This window comes from Cryptotermes secundus, unplaced genomic scaffold (genome assembly GCF_002891405.2).
Source record: "Cryptotermes secundus unplaced genomic scaffold, Csec_1.0 scaffold363, whole genome shotgun sequence".
Classification (NCBI taxonomy): Eukaryota; Metazoa; Arthropoda; class Insecta; order Blattodea; family Kalotermitidae; genus Cryptotermes; species Cryptotermes secundus.
In genome coordinates this window covers 527,378-551,278 of record NW_019737986.1, presented here as the reverse complement: position 1 = coordinate 551,278, position 23,901 = coordinate 527,378, and the positions used below count along the sequence as shown (strand labels likewise).

General features: G+C 38.9%; 1 protein-coding gene across 2 annotated transcripts in view; it reads right to left on the bottom strand.

Moving 5' to 3' along the window:
- The window catches only part of LOC111870617 (nuclear mitotic apparatus protein 1), a 94,144-nt gene extending 78,138 nt beyond the window's left edge, over positions 1-16,006 (bottom strand). For both annotated transcript variants that reach the window (XM_033753924.1, XM_033753925.1), the window contains exons 1-7: positions 15,677-16,006; positions 13,085-13,285; positions 11,143-11,312; positions 11,008-11,038; positions 8,812-8,897; positions 6,811-6,940; positions 1,035-1,250 (exon numbers count right to left, since the gene is read on the bottom strand). In XM_033753924.1, coding sequence (XP_033609815.1) covers positions 1,035-1,250; positions 6,811-6,940; positions 8,812-8,897; positions 11,008-11,038; positions 11,143-11,312; positions 13,085-13,285; positions 15,677-15,859 — 1,017 coding nt within the window. In that variant the 5' untranslated portion in view covers positions 15,860-16,006. The remainder of the gene's footprint in view (positions 1-1,034; positions 1,251-6,810; positions 6,941-8,811; positions 8,898-11,007; positions 11,039-11,142; positions 11,313-13,084; positions 13,286-15,676) is intronic.
- Between the last annotated feature and the right edge of the window lie 7,895 nt (positions 16,007-23,901).

Here is a 23,901-nt window from a genome sequence, read left to right as displayed (position 1 = left end):
ATAGCAGGTTTTATATTCTACAGTCATGATGCAGAATTTACATTAACTTTCTGTCCAAGAACGACCTCAAAAATTAGTCTGCTTACTTTTCAGTCACATTCTTTGTGTCTTTATTACAGCATTACCACAATGTTGAAACATTCCAAATAGAGGTACTTAATTTACCTGCAGTGTCCATCAGTAAATAAATTTACCTTCACTGTCCATCATGCAATAAAATATCAAAATTAAAGAATATAACATGATAATGCCATTACATGCATATGAATACAGAAATATTCTACATGTACATGTAGACACATGGGATTAAAAGTACTTGAATGAGAGAGTGAGGTAACACAAAAGGAAGTATCCCTTTTTTTTTACTGTAATGACCATATATCAGCTGTAAGGTCAAACAGGACTGAGATGAATACTGAGCTGGAAGGGAACCTTGACCTTTCATGGTAATACTCTATGCTCTATACAAGGTGTCCCAGGAGGAATGGACCAAACTTCGGGAGGGTGTTCCTTATNCGCAGTCAGCACGTTATGTCAGCGCTTGCCATTCATGTGTCATGTATAGTGCTTGGAAACCCTAAGGACAATTATGACATGGCGGGCGAGTATTTTGTACTTAAAGTTTATGGCTTCATGTCACTCACAAGTTAGTTTGATGTTACGTACATTATTAACATTACAGAATCCACATATTCCTGCCAGTTTTAATATGTATTTTGTAATCAACAAGTGTGTAACGCCGGCCAAAGTTTGACACTTCTCTGGCCATTATCTCCGTAACCGTTCAACTTTGGATATAGGTGTTTTGGGTTATATCGGCATACTTTAACATAAGGAACACCCTCCCGAAGTTTGCTCCATTCCTCCTGGGACACCCTGTATATAAAGCCTCAATGAGGACAATTTCCATGTTAAGATTCAAACTAGGTATCTCTTGAAGAGAGTAAATGAGTGCTATCGTACACTGTAATATCTGAAAACAAAGAAGGGAGAAAGAGCTGGCAAGACTGAGAGGACTGTGTAATAAAACTTACTTGGTCCATGTCATTCACTGACTTGCTGAGTTCTTCTGCCTCTGCTGTCCTTTTCTTCAGTTGCATTTTGAGCTGCTCTATTTCCTCAGCAAGTTTTGTGTTTTCTTGCAGTGCCTTTTGGTGATGTCCCTCTAACTCATAGCACCATGTCAGAAATTCATCATAAGCTGACTCACTGACTGCATTAGTACTTAGTAACTGGGATTCAATCACAGCCTGGCAATTGAAATATCAATATACAGAAGGAGACAGTCTGTCAGCATGCATCCACATGTTTAAATAGGGGTCATAATCTTATTACAAATGCACGTTTCAATAGACACTTTGATTCAGATCTGTAACCTCACTGCCTTTAAACCTTTGCAAAATACTGAATTAATAAAAATACACTGCATTCAGTCAAGGAGGAAACTTGGATACAGCACTGATGGAGCCCAACATTCCTCACAGATTGCTGCTGTAACTGCCAATGGCAGAATGAGTCATTAGCACTGATAAACGTGCGTTGTGGGGTGGCGTGATCTTGTCACTGCAGTTAAGTCACATTAATAGTAAGTCTGTGTTACGGATGTCGATAGGTGGTCGACGTTTATACTGAAATGAAGTTCACTATTGAACAGTGTATGTTTATTGTCGAAAATGTGCAAGGAATGTATCCGTAAGTTTCATCAGAAATATCCTGACTCGTCAGTTCCCACAAAGTTGTGTGTATCCAAGCTTGTGAAAGCGTGGCAAGCCACAGGTTCAGTGTATGACATAAAGAAGCAATCAAAGAGGATTGGGCTGACTGAAAAAAAAGTTCAGGATATTGAGGCATGACTACAGATCAGTCCTTGAAAATCGTTAAAGACGCTTAGCACAGGAAACAGGAGTTTCACTATGATCTCCTTTCACAGCCACAAAATTCATCAAATTTTGTCCGTATACAATAACATTTGTGCATGAGCTGAAACAACCAGATTACGCAGCAAGAATTCGTTTTGCAATTGGCTGCCGCAAAATGTGCACGGTGGAATTGTGGATCCACAGCTTCTGTTCATGACTGATGAAGCATGGTTCCATGTTATTGGTCATGTTAATGCAAAAATGTAAGAATATGGAGTGATGAAAATCCTCACACTATACAGCAAGTGCCATTACATAGTGAAAGGTGGGGGTGTGGTGTGCTGTAAGTCCATGGCAAATCACTAGCCCCTTATTTTTTCATGAAACCCTGAACTCTGACCACTACATTAATGATATACTGAATCTGTTCTTCAATCAGCCGACTGCTGAAGAAAGACAATATGGGTATTTTCAGCAAGACAACGCTACAGCGCATATGGTTAATACAACCATGGTCGCAATACAGGAAGTGTTTGAAGACAGAATAATCAGCAGGGGACTGTGGCCTCTCAGTTCCCCAGATATTTTTGCGATTTTTATCTTTGGGGAAACCTGAAGGGTAAAGTCTACAAGAATAATCCTCGTGTCACTGAAGCTCTGCAGAATGAAATAACACATATAATTGGTTCAATTACGGTGGACCAACTTCAGAAAGTGTTGCATAATTTATCTATGCAATGTGATGCATGCTTGCAAGCAGAAGGGGGTCACTTTCAGCACCTGTTATAAAGCAACGTAAGTTTGTATTATCTCTTTACAGTATTCTCATAAACGTGTGCACGTACAAAAACTGATGTGAGTCACGGAGAGACAGTCCATCCACTCTATGCTAGCAGGAGTGAGCGCATTTATCAATGCTAATGACTCATTCTGCTATCGGCAGTTACAGCAGAAATCTGTGAGGAATGTTATTCCTGGTTAGCACTATAGCCAACTTTCCTCGACAACTGAACGCCCTGTATGGACAACAAAATTTCAGTTGTACATACAATCTCTGAGACCCTATATATGTACTGTTAGTTCCTCGGAACTCTAGCAGTGGTAGAGGGGTCATACCATCTTTCACGGAGCAGTCTTATCAGCTTACGTCAGCGTGGGTACTACCAGTTTGAAATGTAGCGTCTTGGAGTGTGGTCAGGTGTATAGTGCATTGTGTATCTACTCCTGGTCTCTGTAGGCAATGTTTTCCGCTCAGAGAGTAGCGCTGAACGTCACCACAGCAAGCGTACAGCAAGCGTGCTCCACAATAGCGTTTACCTTTCCGCGCGGCTAAAGTTACGAGGCACTAACTATACCTACATAAATAATAATACATATTAAATGATTACAATAATTAATTTGCATACAAAAGAAGTGTCATATTACATGTTCCCACTAGAGCTGTGAAAGGATTTGAAACATATACACATGGATTCTCTTGGTCCACAAGTGAAATGTCTTATAAAATGAAATAATGTCAATACTTTTAATGTTAGTGAAACTTACACACGATAACAGCTATACAAATATTATATACTATTTTCAATTAAGATTTGTCAAAGGACCTGAAAATATAGGCAGAAATTAAATTACACTCTGAAAAGAATTTGTGAGTGAGTGGCCACTGTGACAAGAAAGAAATTTGACTGTGTTACAAATGTCAACCTTCATACTGTGCCTTCCCATAGGAAATTAAGAATAGGTCATAACTAACTCCATGGAGCCAAGTCCTTCTTGGGAAACCTACAGTTACTAAACCACTCAAGAAATTCAAAGCATTTTATGGAACCCCAATGTTCATTATGATGTTCACAAGATGCCACTGGTCTCTATCCCGAGCCAGAGGAAACCAGTCCATTCTCCTCCCTTCTTATTTCTCTAACATCCATTTTCATACTGACCTCCCAACTCTTCCTAGTGGTCTGTTTCCTTCAGGTTTTCCTCCCAAAACATTGCAGGCACTTCTTTTCTGTCCAATGCATGTTCAATGCCCTGCCCTTCTCATCTTCCTTGATTTTAGTATTATGATAATATCTGACAAGGAGCAAAAGTTTTGAAGCTCCTCATTATGCAGTTTTCTCCAACATCCTATTTTGTCCCTCTGCAGTCAAAATATTCTCCTCAGTGCCCTGTTCTTAAACACCTTCAGTCTATGTTCATTACCTTAAGGTCAGTTTCATGCCCAGGCAAAATTAGAGATTTGTACATTTTAATCTTTATGTTTTTAAACAGCAGACAAAAACACTAAAGGGTCTGAACCAAAAGCATTAAGCATTATCCAAATCTGATCTGTCCTTAATTTCCTCATGAATCAAATTTTGATTTGCTACTGTCATTCTCAAACATCTGAACTTTGCCATATTTTCAAAGTATATATTACCTATCTTTATGTTATAATTTTACTTGAAATCTGGTGACAAGACATCGATATATTGTGGCATGTAGACTTGTTTCATCAGCAGAGACATGAAGCTGATGTGTCCCATTAAATTTCAGTCCTACCAGGTTTGCTTTGATCTTCCTAAATGCATATTCTGAAGCAAAGTTTTAAAGTAACAGTGATAAAACATCTCCTTATTTCAGATCATTGTGAACAAGAAACAGATAAATATTTACCTGTACTTCATCGTACATTTCATTTAAACACATTTTAATTAGTGTAACTAGTGTACTCCATTTTTCCTCTGGTATCTGATGGGCGATAAAATATAGTTAATAATTGATTGTTATGCTCAAATCCCGACTTATGGTCTGCAATAATTTCATCTACATCTGGAGTTAACCTTGTAAGATAAAGGATAGAATGTTGTAAGAAGATGATAACAATCATATGCCTTGATATTACTCCAGTCAGATTTATCGCCGTTCTAGTAAATAGGTACAATAACAGACTACTTCCACTATTGAGGTGATTTGTCACTGTTTCATATAAAATTATTGGGTTTATGAATCTTGGAATGTAATAAAGAGTACTATCTTCTGACATTTAATGCTGTGTAGTCCACTGAAAGTCAACCAGCGTTTTGGAGGAATATATCACCTTCAACTTCAGGGTCAAATAAGCGGAGCAAGATATCAGTGTGAAAGCAGACGGCAAGCAGAGTAATTGGCTAGCCAGAAATTTTGTATTATACTGGAAGCAGGAGGGAAATGGAAGAGTGGACATCAGTTCCCATTGGCTCATCTGTGGGATGGGAGACCACTGGGGTCTCAAATGACCGAGTGAAGCAACAGGAGACCAGAACAGGAGTTTAGAATGGCCCTGAAAATGGGCTGTTTGGCTGGTCTAGGAGAAAGACAGGGAAAAAGTACAAGGGTGTGCTGAGCATGGAGCTAACATGTTAGGGAAAGATGTCAAGTGAGTGAGTGGCAGGCATGCAATGGAGGATGAGGGAGCAGAGATAGAGGAAGATAGGTCCACTCTTCCATTTCCCTCCTGCTTTTCATATAATCCAAAATTCCTCTGCTTGCCACCTGCTTCCATGCTGAGATCTTTCTCTCCTTACTTGACCCTGAAGATGGATATATGTTCTTCTGAAATGTTGGTTCACTTTCAACGGACTACATGGCATTATATCCCTGAAGACAGTTCTCCTCATAACCACCTCAAATCCTACTCAGAATGTAATGTTTCACCTCCTGCTGGAAACTAATCAACACCTGGTGAACAATCAACTTTTTGATAGCTGTCTCAACATCAGAAGGACTAGGATCAGCTGCATGTATTTCCATGTGAATTGAACAGCTAAGAGAAATACTCGTAATTCTTCCACCTATTCCAAAAATTCTGAAAACATGCAAGCAGATCACCCTTGCGAAGTCAGCTCTAAGCTAACAGCATTTCTTAAACACATTTATGCACCAATATAATGTCTCCACTGTTCTTGTTCTTACTGTCTGTTGCACAGATATTCCTTCTTCTTGTACCTGAAATGTCTGCTAGCTTCACATTTTACACTGTTCAGACCATCCCCTTTACTTGGCTCAGATCCTGTGATGACTGCAATCTGGATTGTTTCCTTTGGTCTAATAGTTCAAAATGTCACTAATACACATAATACATGTAAATTTTTCTTCAAATACCATACTGATTTTTACTATTTTATTAAAACTAAGATTTGTAAAAAGAAATTCAGTATTTTTGGAATAAAGTGTTTTAATTTCTCTGGTTTAGTCACGTTAGCCCAAATTAACGTAGGTTAACAATCTATCAAATGACATATTGAAGGAGGCAGTACTCTTCATAGTCACTTCAAATCTCTATTTTGTTTCTTTCTTGCTGTTTAGGTACTGCAATTTATTTTAATGACTCTACAAGTTTCACTTGATTGTTCCTCACATACTGGAGAAATTAACTGTGCACGTATGTGAAGGAGTTTCTAAATGTGAGATATTTATAAAACTTAATTTGTGCCTTCAATCACATTTACAGGCACAGTTAAGTGAAGAATTCTGTCTTCTGGGATATAATGCCGTGCAGAAGTTCAAGGGCAACTAAAATTTCAGAGGAACATATCGCCTCCATCTTCAGGGTTGATGAACAAGCCAAGCAAGACACCAGGTGAAAGCAGGTGGCTTTGCTTACGTCTACCTTCACAATAGTTCTTGCTTGGCTTGTTCATCAACCCTGAAGATGGAGGCGACATGTTCCTCCGAAAAGTCAGTTGCCTTTCAAGGGACTATATGGCGTTATATCCCAGAAGACAGAACTCTTCATAACCACTGCTGTAAGAATCTAAAATCCTACACAATTAAGTGAAATAATGTACAGTTTCATTTACTATGAAATTTTTAATAAGTGTTCACACTACCTACTTTCAACTAAATCTGTTCGCGGTGATATTAACAAGTTTCAGTTCATTAAGAAAAGTATTTAAAAATACGATTTTCTGCCCTGTTCAGCAATAATTACCTTACTGGATCTGTAATGTATACTCTTATGCAACTTCTGAATTCTTCTCACAAATCTCTGAATCTGTCCTTCCTTCAGTCTATTATCTTCTTTCAGAGTTACAATTTCCTTCTTCAGTTCTGACACTTCACTAGAATAAAATGATTTCAAATTCAGTGTCATTAGCATCAAAATGCGCATGTGCACTCCTCTCATTCACACATGCATGCACACATGTACACGTGTGCGAACGGATTGTCCAAGGATGAAAAGACCAAGTTCAGGAGTTTATCAATCAAAGGGATTTTGAGCGAAAAATATTTTGTCAATTCATGTCCCATTCATGAGGATTAAACAGTTATGTATATTCAATGTTTACATGGTACCAAGTAGTTTAGTATTACTAGCAGGACTGTAGGTAGCAGAAAAGTCATACGAGAAGTGGTGGCAAGGTTTTTACTGTAAAAACAAGACAGCACGCCACAAACAAACACAGGATGATACCAAGAATCTCCTTCTCAAGAGAGACAGGCAGCAGAACTTCAGCCCCTGTCAAGAAAGACAATATAGGAAAAGGGACACGAACCTACTTGGTTTATAAATTTTAACTTAAATAACAAAGTTTTAAAACTTTAATATACCAGGAAAGCTGCTGTAGTTGTGGAAAAGTTGGATTTTGTATATATTGTGCATTACAAACATTGTACGTATATGTATTTTAAAACTCAAAACGCCTATGTAATAGTAGTTTCCAAAAAGTATCCATGTCTCTCTGATGACGGTCTATAGGGACCGAAATATGTAAGTTTTTAAGTAGTAAAAACTTCAATAGTCACACTGGATGGAGTTGTTTTGACTTTGCCATCCAAATGCACGTACAACATTTATTCTAAACATTCTGACTCCCGTACACTGGCACAAAAAAAAATCATGACACAGAAGAAAGTTATAAAAAGAATGGAGTAAACAGCATTTTCCAATATAAACTACCTCAATAAATTTCTTTACTACTTAAAAATTTTGAATAGTAAGCATTAACATGATTCTGCGCATAACGGAAAAGTAAAACTCTATTTAGTTGACACACTCCAATATATTTTCAATTTGTCAATTAACACTTATTATTATTATTATTATTATTATTATTGGAGGGGGTGGGTTTCCCCATGCATCGCGACCAGTGGTCTATTGTACGTCCCCGTGATATTCTACCAGTCTCTATACCCTACCTATACTGGTGCTTGCCATCAGTCCCGACTCAGCCAGCGAGTTCGGCCTCTACTGGCTCAGCGGTATCTAGATGCTTCCCCCATCTACCAGAGGCGCTAGAGAGTATTGTTGGGCGGGAAATGTCCGTTATAATTTGGCTCAGAGGCCTCCTTGATGCATGAGGTTCTTTTACGTGCCATAAAGCTACAACACAGGACCCGCAGCTTAAAGTCCCTCCCGGACGACTTGTTCCCTGAATTTTTCCGCCCTTAAAAATTCCACGACCTCCGCCGGGTTTGAACCTGCGTACCTTGAGTCATGAAGTGAGAACGTTACCCCTAGACTACGGAGGCCGCTCAATTAACACTTATTATGACAGTAGTTCTGTAAGTAGGAATGAAATTAGGGTTAGCAATTAACAATATAAACTGCTAAGTCCTTCAAGTGGATAAACTGTAGTTTTCAGTATCTTTCATGTGCTGTTTCTTTGAGACTGTTATTTAAACATTAAAAAGGTCTTTTTAATCGTTTCTTGCATCCTGTTGTGTGTTTAATCAATAGTGGAGTGAATTTACCAACTACACAACACGTTTTTATTATCACTACATATTTCGACCTCAAGAGGTCATCTTCAGGTGTATGAACACGGCTGTATAATTACACGCAGTCACATTCACTTTTCACTCATTCGACCTTATATCTTTTCCAGACTTACACTCACTAATATATCGAGTCCTTTTTATAAAACACGGGTTAAAATTATTAATCTAATTTAATTGTTAAAAGTTAAAAGTTCGTGAATTGAACACTAACCTTCCTTTCTCATCCCAACATCGGTCCAGCTTACAGTGCAGGCTCAAGAGCTCAGCCTTAAGATCTGCAATGATGGCATCTTTATCCTAAACCAAACAATGATACCATAAGAATGATTTCTACCATTAAACTCACATGGTATTACATGTACTGTTCAGTTTCCAAATATGTGCAGCATAAGAGACAAAATATTTCATATGTTTTATACATGACTGCAGACAAGAATATCAAATGACTCAAACACAGTTTGTTTTGAGTATTAATTTTAAAGAGAAAATGAATAAGATGAGGAACATAATCTATGACTAACAATCATCCTGACTTGACCGATTGAAAAATAAGTGATTAATAGAATGAATGAGAAGGAAAACAAGAAACTGCCGAGAAAACTTGCAACATAAATCCCAAATGGAATGACCACATTTCAAATCCTTCTTCTTCGCTCCACTCCCTTAATGTCACTAAACCTTGAATCAAATAATTTTACTTTATATTCTAAAAATTACTTCAATTCCTAATGTTAATTCAAAGTAGAAGGCACTGACAAATCAAGCATAATTCATTAACATGGATTGTACAATAAACAGAAGGTGTGTAATACATTTTACAAGTCACAACTGCCACATCCCAAATTTCTCTAATAGCTGAAAATCCATCATTTCCTTTTCATTCTGCTTTGGTTGTCTTGTTGAACTGAATATAAGGAACTTAAAATGAGTTATACTCACTGATGCCCTAAATGCTGGTGAGCCAAGAACTTCACTCCAAAGCTCTTTCATATTCACATGTCCAGCCAAATACAACGGACCAATGAATGCTCTTAGATTGTGCACAGCTGTCTTGCCACTATCTTATATGTAGCTGTTCTCTTGGCAATCTCTTCACTTCTGTAAAGCACAACTTTCTGCAGAATACTGTCTACAAAGAGTAAATTCCATGCTTCAATTGCTGTCTTGCAGTTTTGAGCTTCACCTCGATTACCAGGTTGTGTGACAACAATGTTCCTCCCTGTTGGCTGACCCACTCTCTTTGACTCATTCACAGACCTTTCGTAATCATTTCTCCCTCTGATTATTGTTCTATTTCCTCCATTACTGGTGACATCACTGTCATCATGGCCATCACTACTGCCTTCTGCTTTAATCTTGGTACAATCTAAGTTTCTCATGAAGAAAGCAGTCTTCTGGGATTTGGCACCGTGTGCCTCAAATCTTACATAAGTTTCTCATATTTTTCAACAAATATAATTTCTTAAAAAATGATGTAAATTTAACAAAACTTTATGCTTCCCTCTTCTTCCTTCTAACCTGGCTACATAGCCAATATCACTGCTCACTGTAGTACTGCTCAGACACCTGATCACCACAGCCAGAGTCTCAGACTTTCTTCTTTCCTTTCTCTCTCTCTCTCTCTCTTCCAATCCAAAAATAAATACGCTAATTTTCCTTAGTGCCTCATCCTCCTGTCACAATTTGTTTTCCAGTTCCCGATACCCCATTTCACAATCTCTAACAACCTACTTAATTTGACCATAATCTTCCACATTAATTACCATCTCATTCAACTGGTCAAATTTGGACCCAAGGATATATATGTTCCTTCCCCATTTCAGAGATTTCTGGTTTATCTGTCCTTAACACCTGCTTCATTGTCTCACCTTCTTTCTCGTTGCTCTTAATGTATGCCAAAATCTGGTCAACCTTAAACCGCTTGACTTGCAGACCAGGTTGGTTGCACTCTGTCAATCATTAACGACACCATAATAAATAACCCCATAAACTAAAGTTTTTGCAGAACTTTCCTGCCCCTCCTTAAACAAGGCACTCTTCACTTTGTTATTTGACATAAATCTGCCAATTCTGGCATGATAAGTTTTATTGTTTACTCCCATCCTAGGGCTGATAAAATATGCCTGACCTCCAGTGTGACTGAGAATCAACTCCAAAAATGAATTATAATTAATGAATTATATATGAATTACATATATATTTTCAAATAATGTAATTAATTGAGCATTATAAATTAATCTGCATTATCTGCACAATTCAAAATGATGCTTCATGTTCTTTCTAAAAAGCATACTCATCAAGTGATATCTTGAACAATCATTGATAAAATGCTGGATCTGGATGAGGAACTTCATTTGGGTATGAAGCCTGGGTAATTTTCACAGAAACTGTTAACAGTTCTAGATACCTGGTCATCTGGAACAGCCCCGCCAAAATGTCTGCAAGTACAACACAAAGTAATATCTTGTAGTAGTTATCAACATTAGAAGTTTGAAAATGCTGACTAAAACATTAACCTAAGTAAAGAACGTTATTTAATTACCCTGAAATCAGATCCTGAGTGCCAAAAATATCATCAGCTGTGACTTCAGTGAAAGTGAGTCCAGTGGTATCCCATCTGTGTTCCTCTCTTAATCGCCGAATTACTTCTAAGAGGTTGGTGATGTCATTCTTCAGGTTTTTTACTTGTGTATCCATCAGCACTTCTTCATTCTGTGCACGTGAAACTTACTGAGAAAACCCTGACAGTCAATGTGGTAATAACCATGGACATAAATTGTAATATGTTATAAATGCTGTTCCTTCCAGTGATAAGAACAAGCCCTCAAATTTATTTACTACAAAAATTATTAAAAATCTCATTTTATAACAAAGAAACACATATGAGAATAATATAAAACAAATATGAATGCATTAACTAAGTAATGTGCAGAGAAGGAACGATTTTAGTGACTATAGACGGAGTTTAGATTGGTAATCGAATTTAACAAACTCTTACAACTTGTAACTACGTGTATAAGATAGTATTATGCTCTCACTGTTCTACACACTTCACAAATCACTATAGGACACATTACGTCTTCTACGTCTGTTACAGTCTTAATTAGCCATTGCTTGGTAGTGGCTTCCAACAGCAGATGATCCTCTTCTTCTGGGTTCCCAAACTGTCCCTGGCCTCAGCTACCAGCACTCTTCAATGAGATGCTAATTTCACAATCCTAATTTCATAAGTTATGCTGTGTCTGTATTGAAGTGTGTAGAGATGTTGCTATACAATGACTGCAAGATGGGCAGTTATACCAGGGGTGTTTGTGTGCAACAGCTTGTTAAACACATTTCGGCAGCAACAAATCCATGCTGAGATGTTATAAGCATGGCACACGGTAAGAGCTTAGTTAGTTCTGTACGGGAGTCTGTGAAGAATGGACTTGAGCCTGAAGGCAGAGGAATAGCCATTGCTGGAGGTGTTACCAGGAAACATCTATCAACAGACTGACAACACTAGACTGTGTGCTCTAGTGAAGTGTAAAGAGTGAAAATGATGATAGTGTTATTGATATTTGTAGTTATGATCTGTAAGTGGTCAATAAATCTATTCACCAATCCAAACCCCATCTACATTTACACCTACACATGACAGTATGAACAGCCAGAATGTCTGGTTTGTGTCATGTTTTGTGTTCAAAATTGTACAACAATTTAATTTTCAACACATTCAATAAAGCAGTCAAGATTTATACAAAACTATGGCACTTATACAAGCTAATCACACATTCTGTAAATATAATCCCCTGTAACTGGTACACAAATCACATGGTAACTGAAGGATTACTCTGACACATTACAATTCTGCACACTCACAGAAGCTGGTACACATCCAGCATATACGAGATGTAAATGTACAAAATCCTGCTTGTCAAAGTGTAAATCTTTGTCAAAAAACAATGTCAACATCAAGTTTTGTTATGAAGGTGGCATTATGGGCTACATGAATATGATGAAACAAGTAGGTTTAGAATCATTTTACTGCTTAAACCACATTTGTAAATTAGAAATGCAAAACTTTTAACCTCATCTTCAGCCATAATTGTGTTCTCTGTTACTGAATTATCAATTTATTTTGTAGCTTCATACTTCCAATAATACCTAAATGGCATATTAGTCTTTCATAACAATGATTACTCCTTTTAACAGATTTATTTATTGATTAATCAAGTGATTATTCATAGAAGGTTAATAAGACATAAGTTGACAAATATGGTGGAAACCTAATAACATTCAATGGAGCAGAAGGCAGTGGCCTATCACACCACAGCAACACTATTCTCTGTAAAGAGCAATTTCTTTACTGTAACTCTGATGATGGCCACAATGAAAGGATCAAAATTTTTGACAAGTTTTATAAAAAATACAGTACAGCCCAAACATTCTCAAACTTCTTATTCTTCATTACAAAATAAATAACCATATACTCTGGAATATACCTTTTCTATGGTAACATCCCTATCCCAATCATCCACCTTTGTCATGTATGCATGAGCTGCCCGAGATGAGCGCTGCAAGCCTTCTTGAAGTAAAGACACACGATCAGCTGTTTCCTGCTCCAATTGTTCCACTATCTGAACAAGCATGGCATTTATTTCTTCTAGATCCGAGACCCTGGATTGCAGAAATCTAAGTTTGATCTGCAAGAAATGTCACAGGACTATGTGTGTGAACTGTTATATCCTCATTTGGCCGCACCATAGCTCAAGCAGTTGATTGCTGGCTTTCCACTGCAGTGGCCAGGGGCCTGGGTTCGATCCTGGGTCTGGTCAAGTGGTGGACAAAGTGGCGCTGGGGCAGGTTTTTTCCGAGTACTTCGGTTTCCCCATGCCAATCTTCATTCCACCAATTGCTCCACAATCACCCTCACCTACCATCTGGGGCTGGTAAAATAGGCCAGAAGTGGCCGCAATACAAGGGACTTAGTCCCACCCCACTAGCAATAAAATATATATATATATATATCCTCATTTATCTATTGTGTCTGTCTAGTTTCAAAAATGTTGAAGTGCAGAACGTATAAAACAATTCTGGAATGGTTGCATTCCAAAATGTAGACCACAACCTCTACAGTGAATCATGGAATACTTTCAAGAATATTTATTTGAAGTACTTACAAATATTCAAATATTCAAGAAATACTCTGATGGTGATACTCTATACTCCTAACCTAAAAACCTGATATCAATGATACCTCATCTTCTGGGGTCAAGACAGAAGCTGTTCTACAGACATAAGCAATAACAGAAAATGTAAGAGAATGTTAGCACACAAGGAGGTCGTGTTTAATTTAACACATCACTCCTCAAACTGGCGATGATACTGTTAGAGCAAAAACGTTGAATTCTGGCCACAAGTCATGAAGACTACTTATTGCAGAATTCCAGTCCTACAAATCTTGTGCTGATAACTTTCATTCTTTAATGATGGTATCAGTGTCAAAACTATATAGCATCAATGATAGGATGATTAACATATGTGGAGCAATTGGTGGAATGAGAACTGGCAACAGAAACTGAAGAACTTGAGATAACCTGCCCTTGTGCCTCTCTGTCCACTACAAATCCCATATGACCTGATCCAGGATAGAATCCAGGCTGTTGCAATTGGAAGCCAGCAACTAACCACCCAAGCTATGGCGTGTGTCTCATTAGTTATCACCATCAAACTGGAAGCTACATACCAAATTCATGCATCTTCCATGCATAAGGCATGGATGTTTTGTGTGTGTGTGTGCATTTATTGTGGGTTTGTGTTGCCCCGTGTTTAGGTAGAGACCTTCCGACGAGCTGATCACTCGTCCAAGGAGTCCTACTGTCTGTAAAAATGATCATGAAACTGTTCGAAAGTGGGAGCAAGAGGAGAGAGAGAAAAAATGAAGTTCTAACACAAATAAGCCATGTGACCAGGGAGATCACCACTCCCTTTACTATAACCCCTTAGAGAGGAAAAGTTCAAGGCCAAGCATTACACCTGGCAAAAATGCCAACCTTCCTGAAGCCTGAAAATTAATAAAATGTCATGGTTCTCAAAGCAAGGAAGACTATATTAATATTTCCCTGCTTCATTCCCAGTGATGCTACACTGATCAAGGCCAACTCTGATGACACACTCTCCCAATTAAAACAGTTTCCTATTGCGATTAAAGTAAGTCTTACTCACATTTCACGTGTTTCTCTAAAAACCCAGAAATAAGAACTAGAAGTGGGAATTCAATTTCCTCCCTTTCTCTTGGGAAGAGAAATCTCTGTCCTCTCTGCTAAGCCACCCCATCCCACCTCTTCTTCTATTGGTCATCACCTTGAAGTTTAATGTAATTGGCTGATAGTCAAGATGAAGCATTAACATGTTAAATAATTTTGTTCACACTTGGGAAGGAAGTTATTTTTAAAATACTGTTGTGATCATTCATTGATAAAACTGCAACCAAAACACATGGTGGGCATGACAACTTGTAGTGCAGTAAAAACCATTCAAAGTGAGCACAATCTGGCAGCTCTGCTTATCACATACTCTCATTTCCTCTCTGGAGGTGGGGGGGTTGCAGCGATTCTCCAAACTGCATAACACACACACACACACACGAGTAACCTTGACCCATGCTGGGATAGCGCAGTCGGTGTAGTGACTGGCTATGTGATGGACGACTGAGAGGTCAGAGTTCAAGTCATAGTGGGGGCAAGAATTTTCACTTCTCCATGTCGTCCAGACTGGCTCTGGGATCCACCCAACCTCCTATACAGTGAGTACTAGGGACTCTTTCCCGGAGGTAAAGCGGCCTGGGCGTGAAGTTGACCACTCACCTCCAACTAGTAGTGAAGTGAAGAAAATGTGGATCTATACATTCACTCCCCATACGCCTTCATGGCGTAGTGCTTTGTTAGTTAGGCAGAGGGGCAACTTTACCTTTGTTACCCTGACTCCTACAGCGGGTCTCACCTCCGTTGGTCATACAGCATCATCCTAACTCTTGCATACAACCTAACCTTAACAGTCAATTTTTAATTTGAAACGCAAGTTTACTAGTTTACCTCTGTACCGTCTGCGTCTACTTTTTCATCTATCTCCCGGAACCGATCTTCATGCAGCGCATTCAGTTCATTCAAAATTGTAAGAGTTTTAGAGCCTCCACAGTCTGTTCCACTTTCGTCCATTGCTTGGCAACTGCATCCATTCCCAGTCACAGTTCCGTTTTCTTTGGTGTTACGAGGCATGATTAAATATTTACAGAATTTTATATTTTACTTTCGTACCAAAAAAAGTAATATATCATGAGTAAGAACTCCTGGCACAACAAAAATGATAACATAAATACTTTCTTCAACTTTCCCACTTCACCATTTTTGCTGACATTCGACATATCGAAGCGTACACTGAGTTCACTGCCCTCTCTATTCGCCCTTGTCGCCCTTATCCACGTCCAAGAGGTCCAAGAGCTCCAAGAGCACGGATCTCTTATAACGACTTTAGTCATGTAAGATTTGAGGCTTTCACGGCGGTGACTATGAAGAAAGCAGTCTTCTGGGGTTTGGCACCGTGTATAAGTGGTGTTAACCGACGTTTCGGAGGAACGTATCGCCTCCATCTTCAGGGTAGAAGAAAAAGTATAAGAAATCTGCAAGCGACAAGACCGTGAGAACGGCTTTTACCGTTCTCCGAAACGTCGGTTAACACCACTTATACACGGTGCCAAATCCCAGAAGACTGCTTTCTTCGACTTTAGTCATAATTGTCATAATGGTGACATTAATATGTAATTTTGTTATGGGGCTGCATCCAGCTTGTAAGGCACCACAATGTCCTACTCAGTACTCTCCTGCAAGAAATGGTGAATTAATTTCACCTAGAATCCAAATCAACTCCAGGGAAGTAGCCGATAAAACAGCCCGCGATTTTACTGCCTTTATATCTTCGGCAACGACCGAGTATGTGGTCGAGCGGCCAGAGTTCCTGCGTACAAATCCAGATGTCCCGGGTTCGATTCCCAGCACTACCAGATTTTCATAGCCTCGTGAGGATAACTGAGGCGATAATTCAAGGAAATAGGGGCTCCGGTCTAGAAAACAGAGATTAACGGCCTTGGGGATCACACTGTCACGCGATCTTTTTCGGACAGAGGGTGTCACGGTGACACCCTCTTTCCGAAAAATTTGGCACTATTCACTTAGTGGGGGTGGAGTCCAGCTGGGTTCTCTTGGCACGGTGTCCACTGCTTGACCTACTGTAGCCTGCCCCGGGTGATTATGATGATGGAAAATTTGGTGGAATGAAGATTGGCAGGGGAGACCGAAGTACTCGGAGAAAACCAGTCCCAGCGCCACTTTTTCCACCACAAATCCCACTTGACCAGATCCGGGATCCAACCCAGGTCGCCGCATTGGGAAGCCAGCGACTAACCTCTTGAGCTATGGTGCGGCCAAGTTGGCACTAACTTCGCGGACAAGCGGTGGTCGCTTGGTCGGCATAGTTCGTTTGCAGACTACAGGCCTCAGAGTGTTATATCTTCGGCGTATTGGTGTACTGGCTATCAACATGCAAAATTTTACTCTTGTACTTTAATAATGACTTACCTTGTCTGAGAGTTGGCTGAAACATAAGCGGAGGTTAAGGAAACTGTGGCAACTAACATGGGCTCCTGCATTTACAAGCAGCTCATGCATCTCATTTGATTTCAGCCTTACCTGGCTTTCCCAGACCTTCATAATGGTATATTATACTGCATTTTTGAAAAGTAATGGCGTTAAGGAATCTCTTTGTTTTAGACCATTTTGGGTAAGAAACATATCAGACAAATGTTAGCCTCAGTGGACTTTGCCATAGGTTTCATTTAAACACATTTTAATCAGCCTAACTAGTTTCATGAGTACACCACATTCTATGATAAAACTGTACAATACTTTGATTCCAACTAAATCATAGGCTTTCTTCAAGTCTACAAATAGCCCCATGTACTCTCTGATTGTACTCCCATTTTTTGTTCAGTGTCTGACAAATTCTAAAAACCTGATCAGTAATTGATATATTGTGTCTAAGCCCATATTGACAATCCCAAATAATTTCATCTACATATGGAATATTTTGTATTAAGCTGACAACAGTGATAATAGTTCTTCCAGAATGTTATCACTATCTGGCAAATTATACTTCTTCAAATTTCCAGTAGCCATTTCAACCTCAAAATTACTATGATCGAGTAACTAAAGGCTTAGCTGTATGGATTTCTGTCTGCCTAACAGCCCTGGCACAATCTACATTCAGTTACTGAAAGAAGCGGTTCTTCCGCCTGTTCAAAATGTTGTGGGAATCTGCGAGCAGCTCAGCAGTCTCATCCATTACTAAGTTACGTTCAGGCTAGTAACCCTTCTTAAATTCATTTGTTCTTGTTCATACTGTCCATTGCTGGTTTGCCATTTTTGTCTTTCCAACATCCCCTTTTGTTACTCCTGAACTGCCTCCTAGCTTAACGTCTTATATTGTTTAGGCTATTCCCATTTCTTTTGCTTGGATCCTGTATCCATTGTAATTTGGCTTGTTTCCTTTGATCTACTAAGTTTGAGCATCCTTAGTGGAACCATGTCTTATGCTTCTTCAATTCATAATAACTTCGACTTTCTTTGACTGAAATTTTGTATTTTCTGTAACAGTTTCCAAAAAGAAAAGCGCAAACTTCTTCAAGATGCAACAAAGCAAGAACTTCAGCGCTCTCTTTTGGGAAGCAAGAAGCAAAATGGGTTAAATGATCCCAATGTCGGCCATTGGAAACCAACCAACCAACCAACCAACCTGCTCATTTCATTTCTTGAGATTTAACCTCTCCATATGAAAATTGTGTGGTGCTTCTTTAATCAACGGCAGTCTCTCCCCAACTTTTGCCACCAACAGATAGCGGTCAGTATCATAGTCTGCTCCCCTGAACGACTGGATATTAAGTGCACTTGAATGCCATCGCTTATCAAAATATGCTTAATCTGATGCTGAGTCTTCCCATCAAGAGATGTCCATGTAAATCTGTGAATGTTATGATGTGCGAACATCGAACTTTTGACAACCAGATTTTTGGATGTGGCAAATTTTAGTGCCCTAACTCCATTATCTTTACTAATTTTATGTAAACTTTCATCCTAAATTGTTGGTTTGAAAATGTCTTCCCTACATACTAAATCCAATAAATTTTTCATATGGCATTTAGGGAATTTATCAGATACACATTCTAGTTCCTCACAGAAAGTGTCCTTCACACCATCAATTTTATCCTCTGCAACAGATACAGCAATACAAATGAACACATGTGAAGGAGACAAGTAAAGGCAAAGCTGTCCTCAGTCTTAATTAATTATGCAGCATGCTAAGAAGATTTATAATCTAGTGGTGGTATAGATCCATATATTCTTGCTCTCACCACTATATGGAGGGAAGCGTCTGCTGCATTCCCCAGCTAATTTACCCCAGGGAAAGAACCCCTAACTACTAGGGGTCGTATTCCAATGGGTATAGGCCTACCCCAGGGAAAAGAACCCCCAACTACTATGTTCCATTCCGATGGGTGCTAGGGCCTAGTACCCACTGTATAGGAAGATGGGCTGGGTACAGAACCAGTCTGGACAATATGGAAAAAGAAATATCTCTCTCCCTTGCCAGAAATCAAACCCCTATTCCTCGACTATCCATCCCATAGCTTGTCACTGTACCAACAGACTCAAATTATAATTATTTGATGAAAGAAAAATTAATTAAATTGGAAGCAGTGCACAAAGTAGGATGCAAGAGAAGATCCCTGAAAAAATGCACCCAAGAGGAATAAGTGATATGGAACAACGCAGTTGTAGATGCCAGGTCAGAATTAAAAAGAATAACTCTTGATCCTTCGAATGGGTACTCTATCCTTGCAGAAGGGGAGGTATGTCATGTCATGTTATGGAGGAGGGAAATAAAAGGTATAGTTATTTCTGTGCTTAATATCATGCCATGATATGAAGATATATGGGAAAATGGACTCAGTATTAGATGGAAGTCAGTGGTCACTTTCACATTAGCTGCTTTTATCAGCAGGGAAAGAACCCTGGTACTCACTGGATATGAGGTTAGGTGTCCTTAGGGCTAATCTGAATGCAGTGCAAAAGAATTTCTGTCCCTGTCTTGAATTGAACCCTGATTCCCCATATGTCAAGCCTGCAAACTAGTCACCATGCTAAGATATCATGGCAGCTACAACTATACTCAATAAGCACTTGCAGACAGCCAACAAAGAGTGGTCCTGCTTGGTTGTTTAGGTGGGGGCTAACTAATCATCACCATATAAACTAACATATTACAAATTGTTACACAAGACCTTGAACTTAAATGTAATGTAGTCATTAACTTTGTTCAAAATACTTGCTCAGGAATTATATGTTTCACAATTTAAGTATAAACATCAGACACACAAGCAGTTTTTGCTAGAAAGAGAAACAGGAAGTGGAAGCTGCTAGCTGGTGCTGTCCTTACAATTCCAGGTTGTAAATGTCCAGACAGATTATTTTCATTTAGCCCTCATTACATATCATGTTCATGTGAATCTGCTGGGATAGTAACTTCATTGTAAAGTTTCTGTTTCCTTTTATAACAAGGGACTTAGTCCCACCCCACTTGAAAAAAGATCCAAAGTTCTACAAATGATATAGATTTCATACTGATCTTTTACGTAAGAGTCCGGCATGGAATATCCTCAGAATACTGTGTAGGACACATGGATGGAAATAATTTTTTTTTTTATTGCTAATGGGGGGGGGGACTAAGTCCCTTGTACTGTGGCCACTTCTGGCCTATTGTACCAGCCCAATGATAGGTGAGGGTAATTGTGGAGCAATTTGCGGAATGAAGATTGGCAGGGGACTAACCGCTTGAGCTATGGCGCGGCCTTAGAGTGGAAATGAAATTACAACATAGGCAAATAAAAGTAGCTGCAGTTAAAATATAAACCATTTGGACTCCCAGAGTCCTTTGTGAAATAAGCCACAGATCATTTATGCCTGAAAGGATACAATGGGTTATGTGTGGTGTGATACTCTTTGGAATCACTATAATTAAAAGAAAAGCTATCCCTCTAACAGGCTGGGAAGGGCCATTGGGTTGTGAGACGTTGAGGCTCCCACATTTTCTCTAGATAATTAGCTCACAGATGGTAAATTTGTCAGCCTTATGCGCCAGCCACTCTTCACCCCCCAGGAACATTCCTGGTATTCATTTATAGAGCCTGAGTTGACCCCAGGGCCATAGTGCATCTGGAAGGATTAGGTAAACTGAAAAAATCCACATCATGACTTGAATCCGTGACCTTCTCGGCTTGCAGCATAGTGCCTCAACCAACTATGATACAGTGTGCCCCTGTCACTAGAATATCTAATAAATTTTATTTACCTAGGTATTTTTATAGTTTATTTAATGACACTACCTACAGCCCTGGCTCTGTAACACAGAACAGTTGAGACTGAGGAAAATTATAAGAAACCTCATGACCCTCATGACTGTCTGTCCCGATGAAGATGATGTTATGAATACAAATCAGAAGCATTACTATATCTCAAAATCAGTAAAGGTTACCTCCTGTGGATAATGTACATCACAAATGTTTATCCTTGATACAATTGATACCAGTAAAAATGGTTTAAAGGGTAAAGTAAAAGTAAAAAAAGTAAAGCTATCCCTGAAACAGGCCATGAAGGCCCATAGGGTTGTGAGAAGTTGAGGGTCCCACATTATCTAGACAATGGGCTCAAAGATGGCGGTAAGGTTGTCAGCCTTACGCACCGGCCACGCTTTACTCCCCAGGAAAATTATTTATTTAATTCCTGGTACTCATTTCTGTTAGAGGCTGAGTGAATCCAGGGCCATAGTGCGGCCAGAAGGATTAGGTCAACTGAAAATAATCCAGTGACCTCACTGTTATTTGAACCCGCGACCTTCTGACTTGTAGCATAGTGCCTTAACAACTACTCTACCGCGTGCCCCATGGTTTAAAGGGTACAAAGACCAAAGGCACATGAGATGTATAAGCAAAATGAACAAGAGACAAACAAAGAATGTGGGTATCAATTCACACACCTCATACAAGTCACTGGTGTAAATAACCAACATGTATCAAATTGTGCAATTCATTTACTTCATTAAAATGCATATTCTACTGACTATTTTTGTACAGTAGGCCATCAATCTATGTATTACAGCTTTGATCATGTCCCCAGTAAGATTACAAGTTCTATGCTACAAAAATTTCTACAGAATGTTTTTTGTTTGGTATATGGCAGGATTGCAACATTCCTTGATATAGCTTGCAAGCACAGAGAGTAAAATTCATAGTCTGCTATGAATACACTGTATGTTTCTATTTTCTCCGACCTTGGAATTATTTTGTTCAAACAGAAAAATTTATTGATCATTCCTTTCACCCGCTTCGCCACAGCCTCAAATGTACCTTAAATATACATATTTTAGTCACTGCAGAAATACTATATACATAATAACAGGGTTTCCAAAATTACACAAATGTTGAAGAGTTCTAAACTCTGGCATGTAACACGATGTAGTGTGCTGAAAGTTAACTGATGTTTAGGAGGAACATATTGCTTCCATCTTGAGGGTCAAAGAATAAGTGAAGCAAGAAAGCAGAACAAGATAAATGTCATTCTCACTTATACTGTGGCAACAAAGTTATCCCCTAACATCTGCTTTATACCAAGTCTGCTGTAATTACAAAAAACCTCAACACTTTTCCCCCCCACAAATAATAAAGCTGTACTTAAGCTGCAGTTTACACCAGAATATACCATATAAAATGGGAAACATGGGACTTCGGTGTTCAAACTTCTTAAATCATACCAACAAAATTACTGGCATCGTCCTAGTGCAGGTAACAAGCACTATCTTTAGACATCAAACAAATTTGGTTTTCTTAATACCAAATAAAAATTATTATAAATTTGCATTTCTCCAAACTGAAAAAACCTAACAGGTACAGAAGCTGGTTTCAACAAGCATTTACATGGAAGATCGCAGCTCTGTCCAAGTTCAATATTATGATGGAGCCCCATCCCCCCGGGCAAGACTCAATGAGATCGTTATAAACAGAAAAAGTATGCATATTGTACATGAAAGGTGAAAAGCTACAGCAAAATTTCAACAGAAAATCCTTACAAGCAAGCTAAATCCCAGCTTTACAATAAAATGGTTCTGTATATAACCTCTAAAGAATACACACATAAATATTCCAACAAATATAATATTCTTAAATTTTACAAAATGGAGGTTAATAAATACTTACCAATACTTCACACTGATTAAGTTCAGTATGGATGAACTATCTAGAACTACCATGTATCACTGACATGTCTGGAACCTAACATCAGCAAATGCCCTTTCCTTTCTAAAGTAGTATACATGTATAAGTTTTGAGGTTTTCACGGCGATGACAATGAAGAAAGTTGTCTTCTGGGTTTAGGCACCGTGTATTCTTCGTTTTGGCCGACGTTTCGGAGGAACATAGCGCCTTCTTCAGAGCAGTTGAATAGCTGCGGAGAGCAGTAGCTGTGGTGATAGGATGTGGAAGGTGCTACTTATATACGAAGTAGGCAGGGGGGGTGGTTAGGGAGAACGGACCAATGGGAGCAGTGGAGAGCGAATAAGGCCATATATGGTGTGTGACTAAGGGAGAGGGGGACGGCCAGTGGGTACAGGAAACTGAGGTCAATAGCACTAGGAAGTGCGGTAGTCAAGAAAAACCTGTAGGTTGAGTGCAGGCTATTGACGTCAATGACATGACGAAGAACTGGTGTGGCTAGTAGGAGGCTAGGAGGCACTATGTTCCTCCGAAACGTCGGCCAAAACGAAGAATACACGGTGCCTAAACCCAGAAGACAACTTTCTTCATAGTATACATGTAGTTTGTTTTATTAGCTTCCTTACACGTGGATATATACACATCTTCATGATTGGAACAAGTCACTGATATCCAGTGTCCAATACTGAAGCACTATTACCACCAAACAGTGTAGTGGTTGTTTCACTTTCTTTAGAACTGAATTATGGGTATTTACCAAATTTATTATGTATACAAGTGGGAGAACTAATAAAAATAATATATTTGTGGAAATGATAAAACTACAAATTCCAGCATTTAGATGGTTTTATTTCCTTGTTTGGTACTCTTAAAGGACAAAAGTGTGTCGCGAGTTGAGGATCACCCTTCCTTGTTATTTTCAAAGGTCAGTAGTAAGTTTCGTAT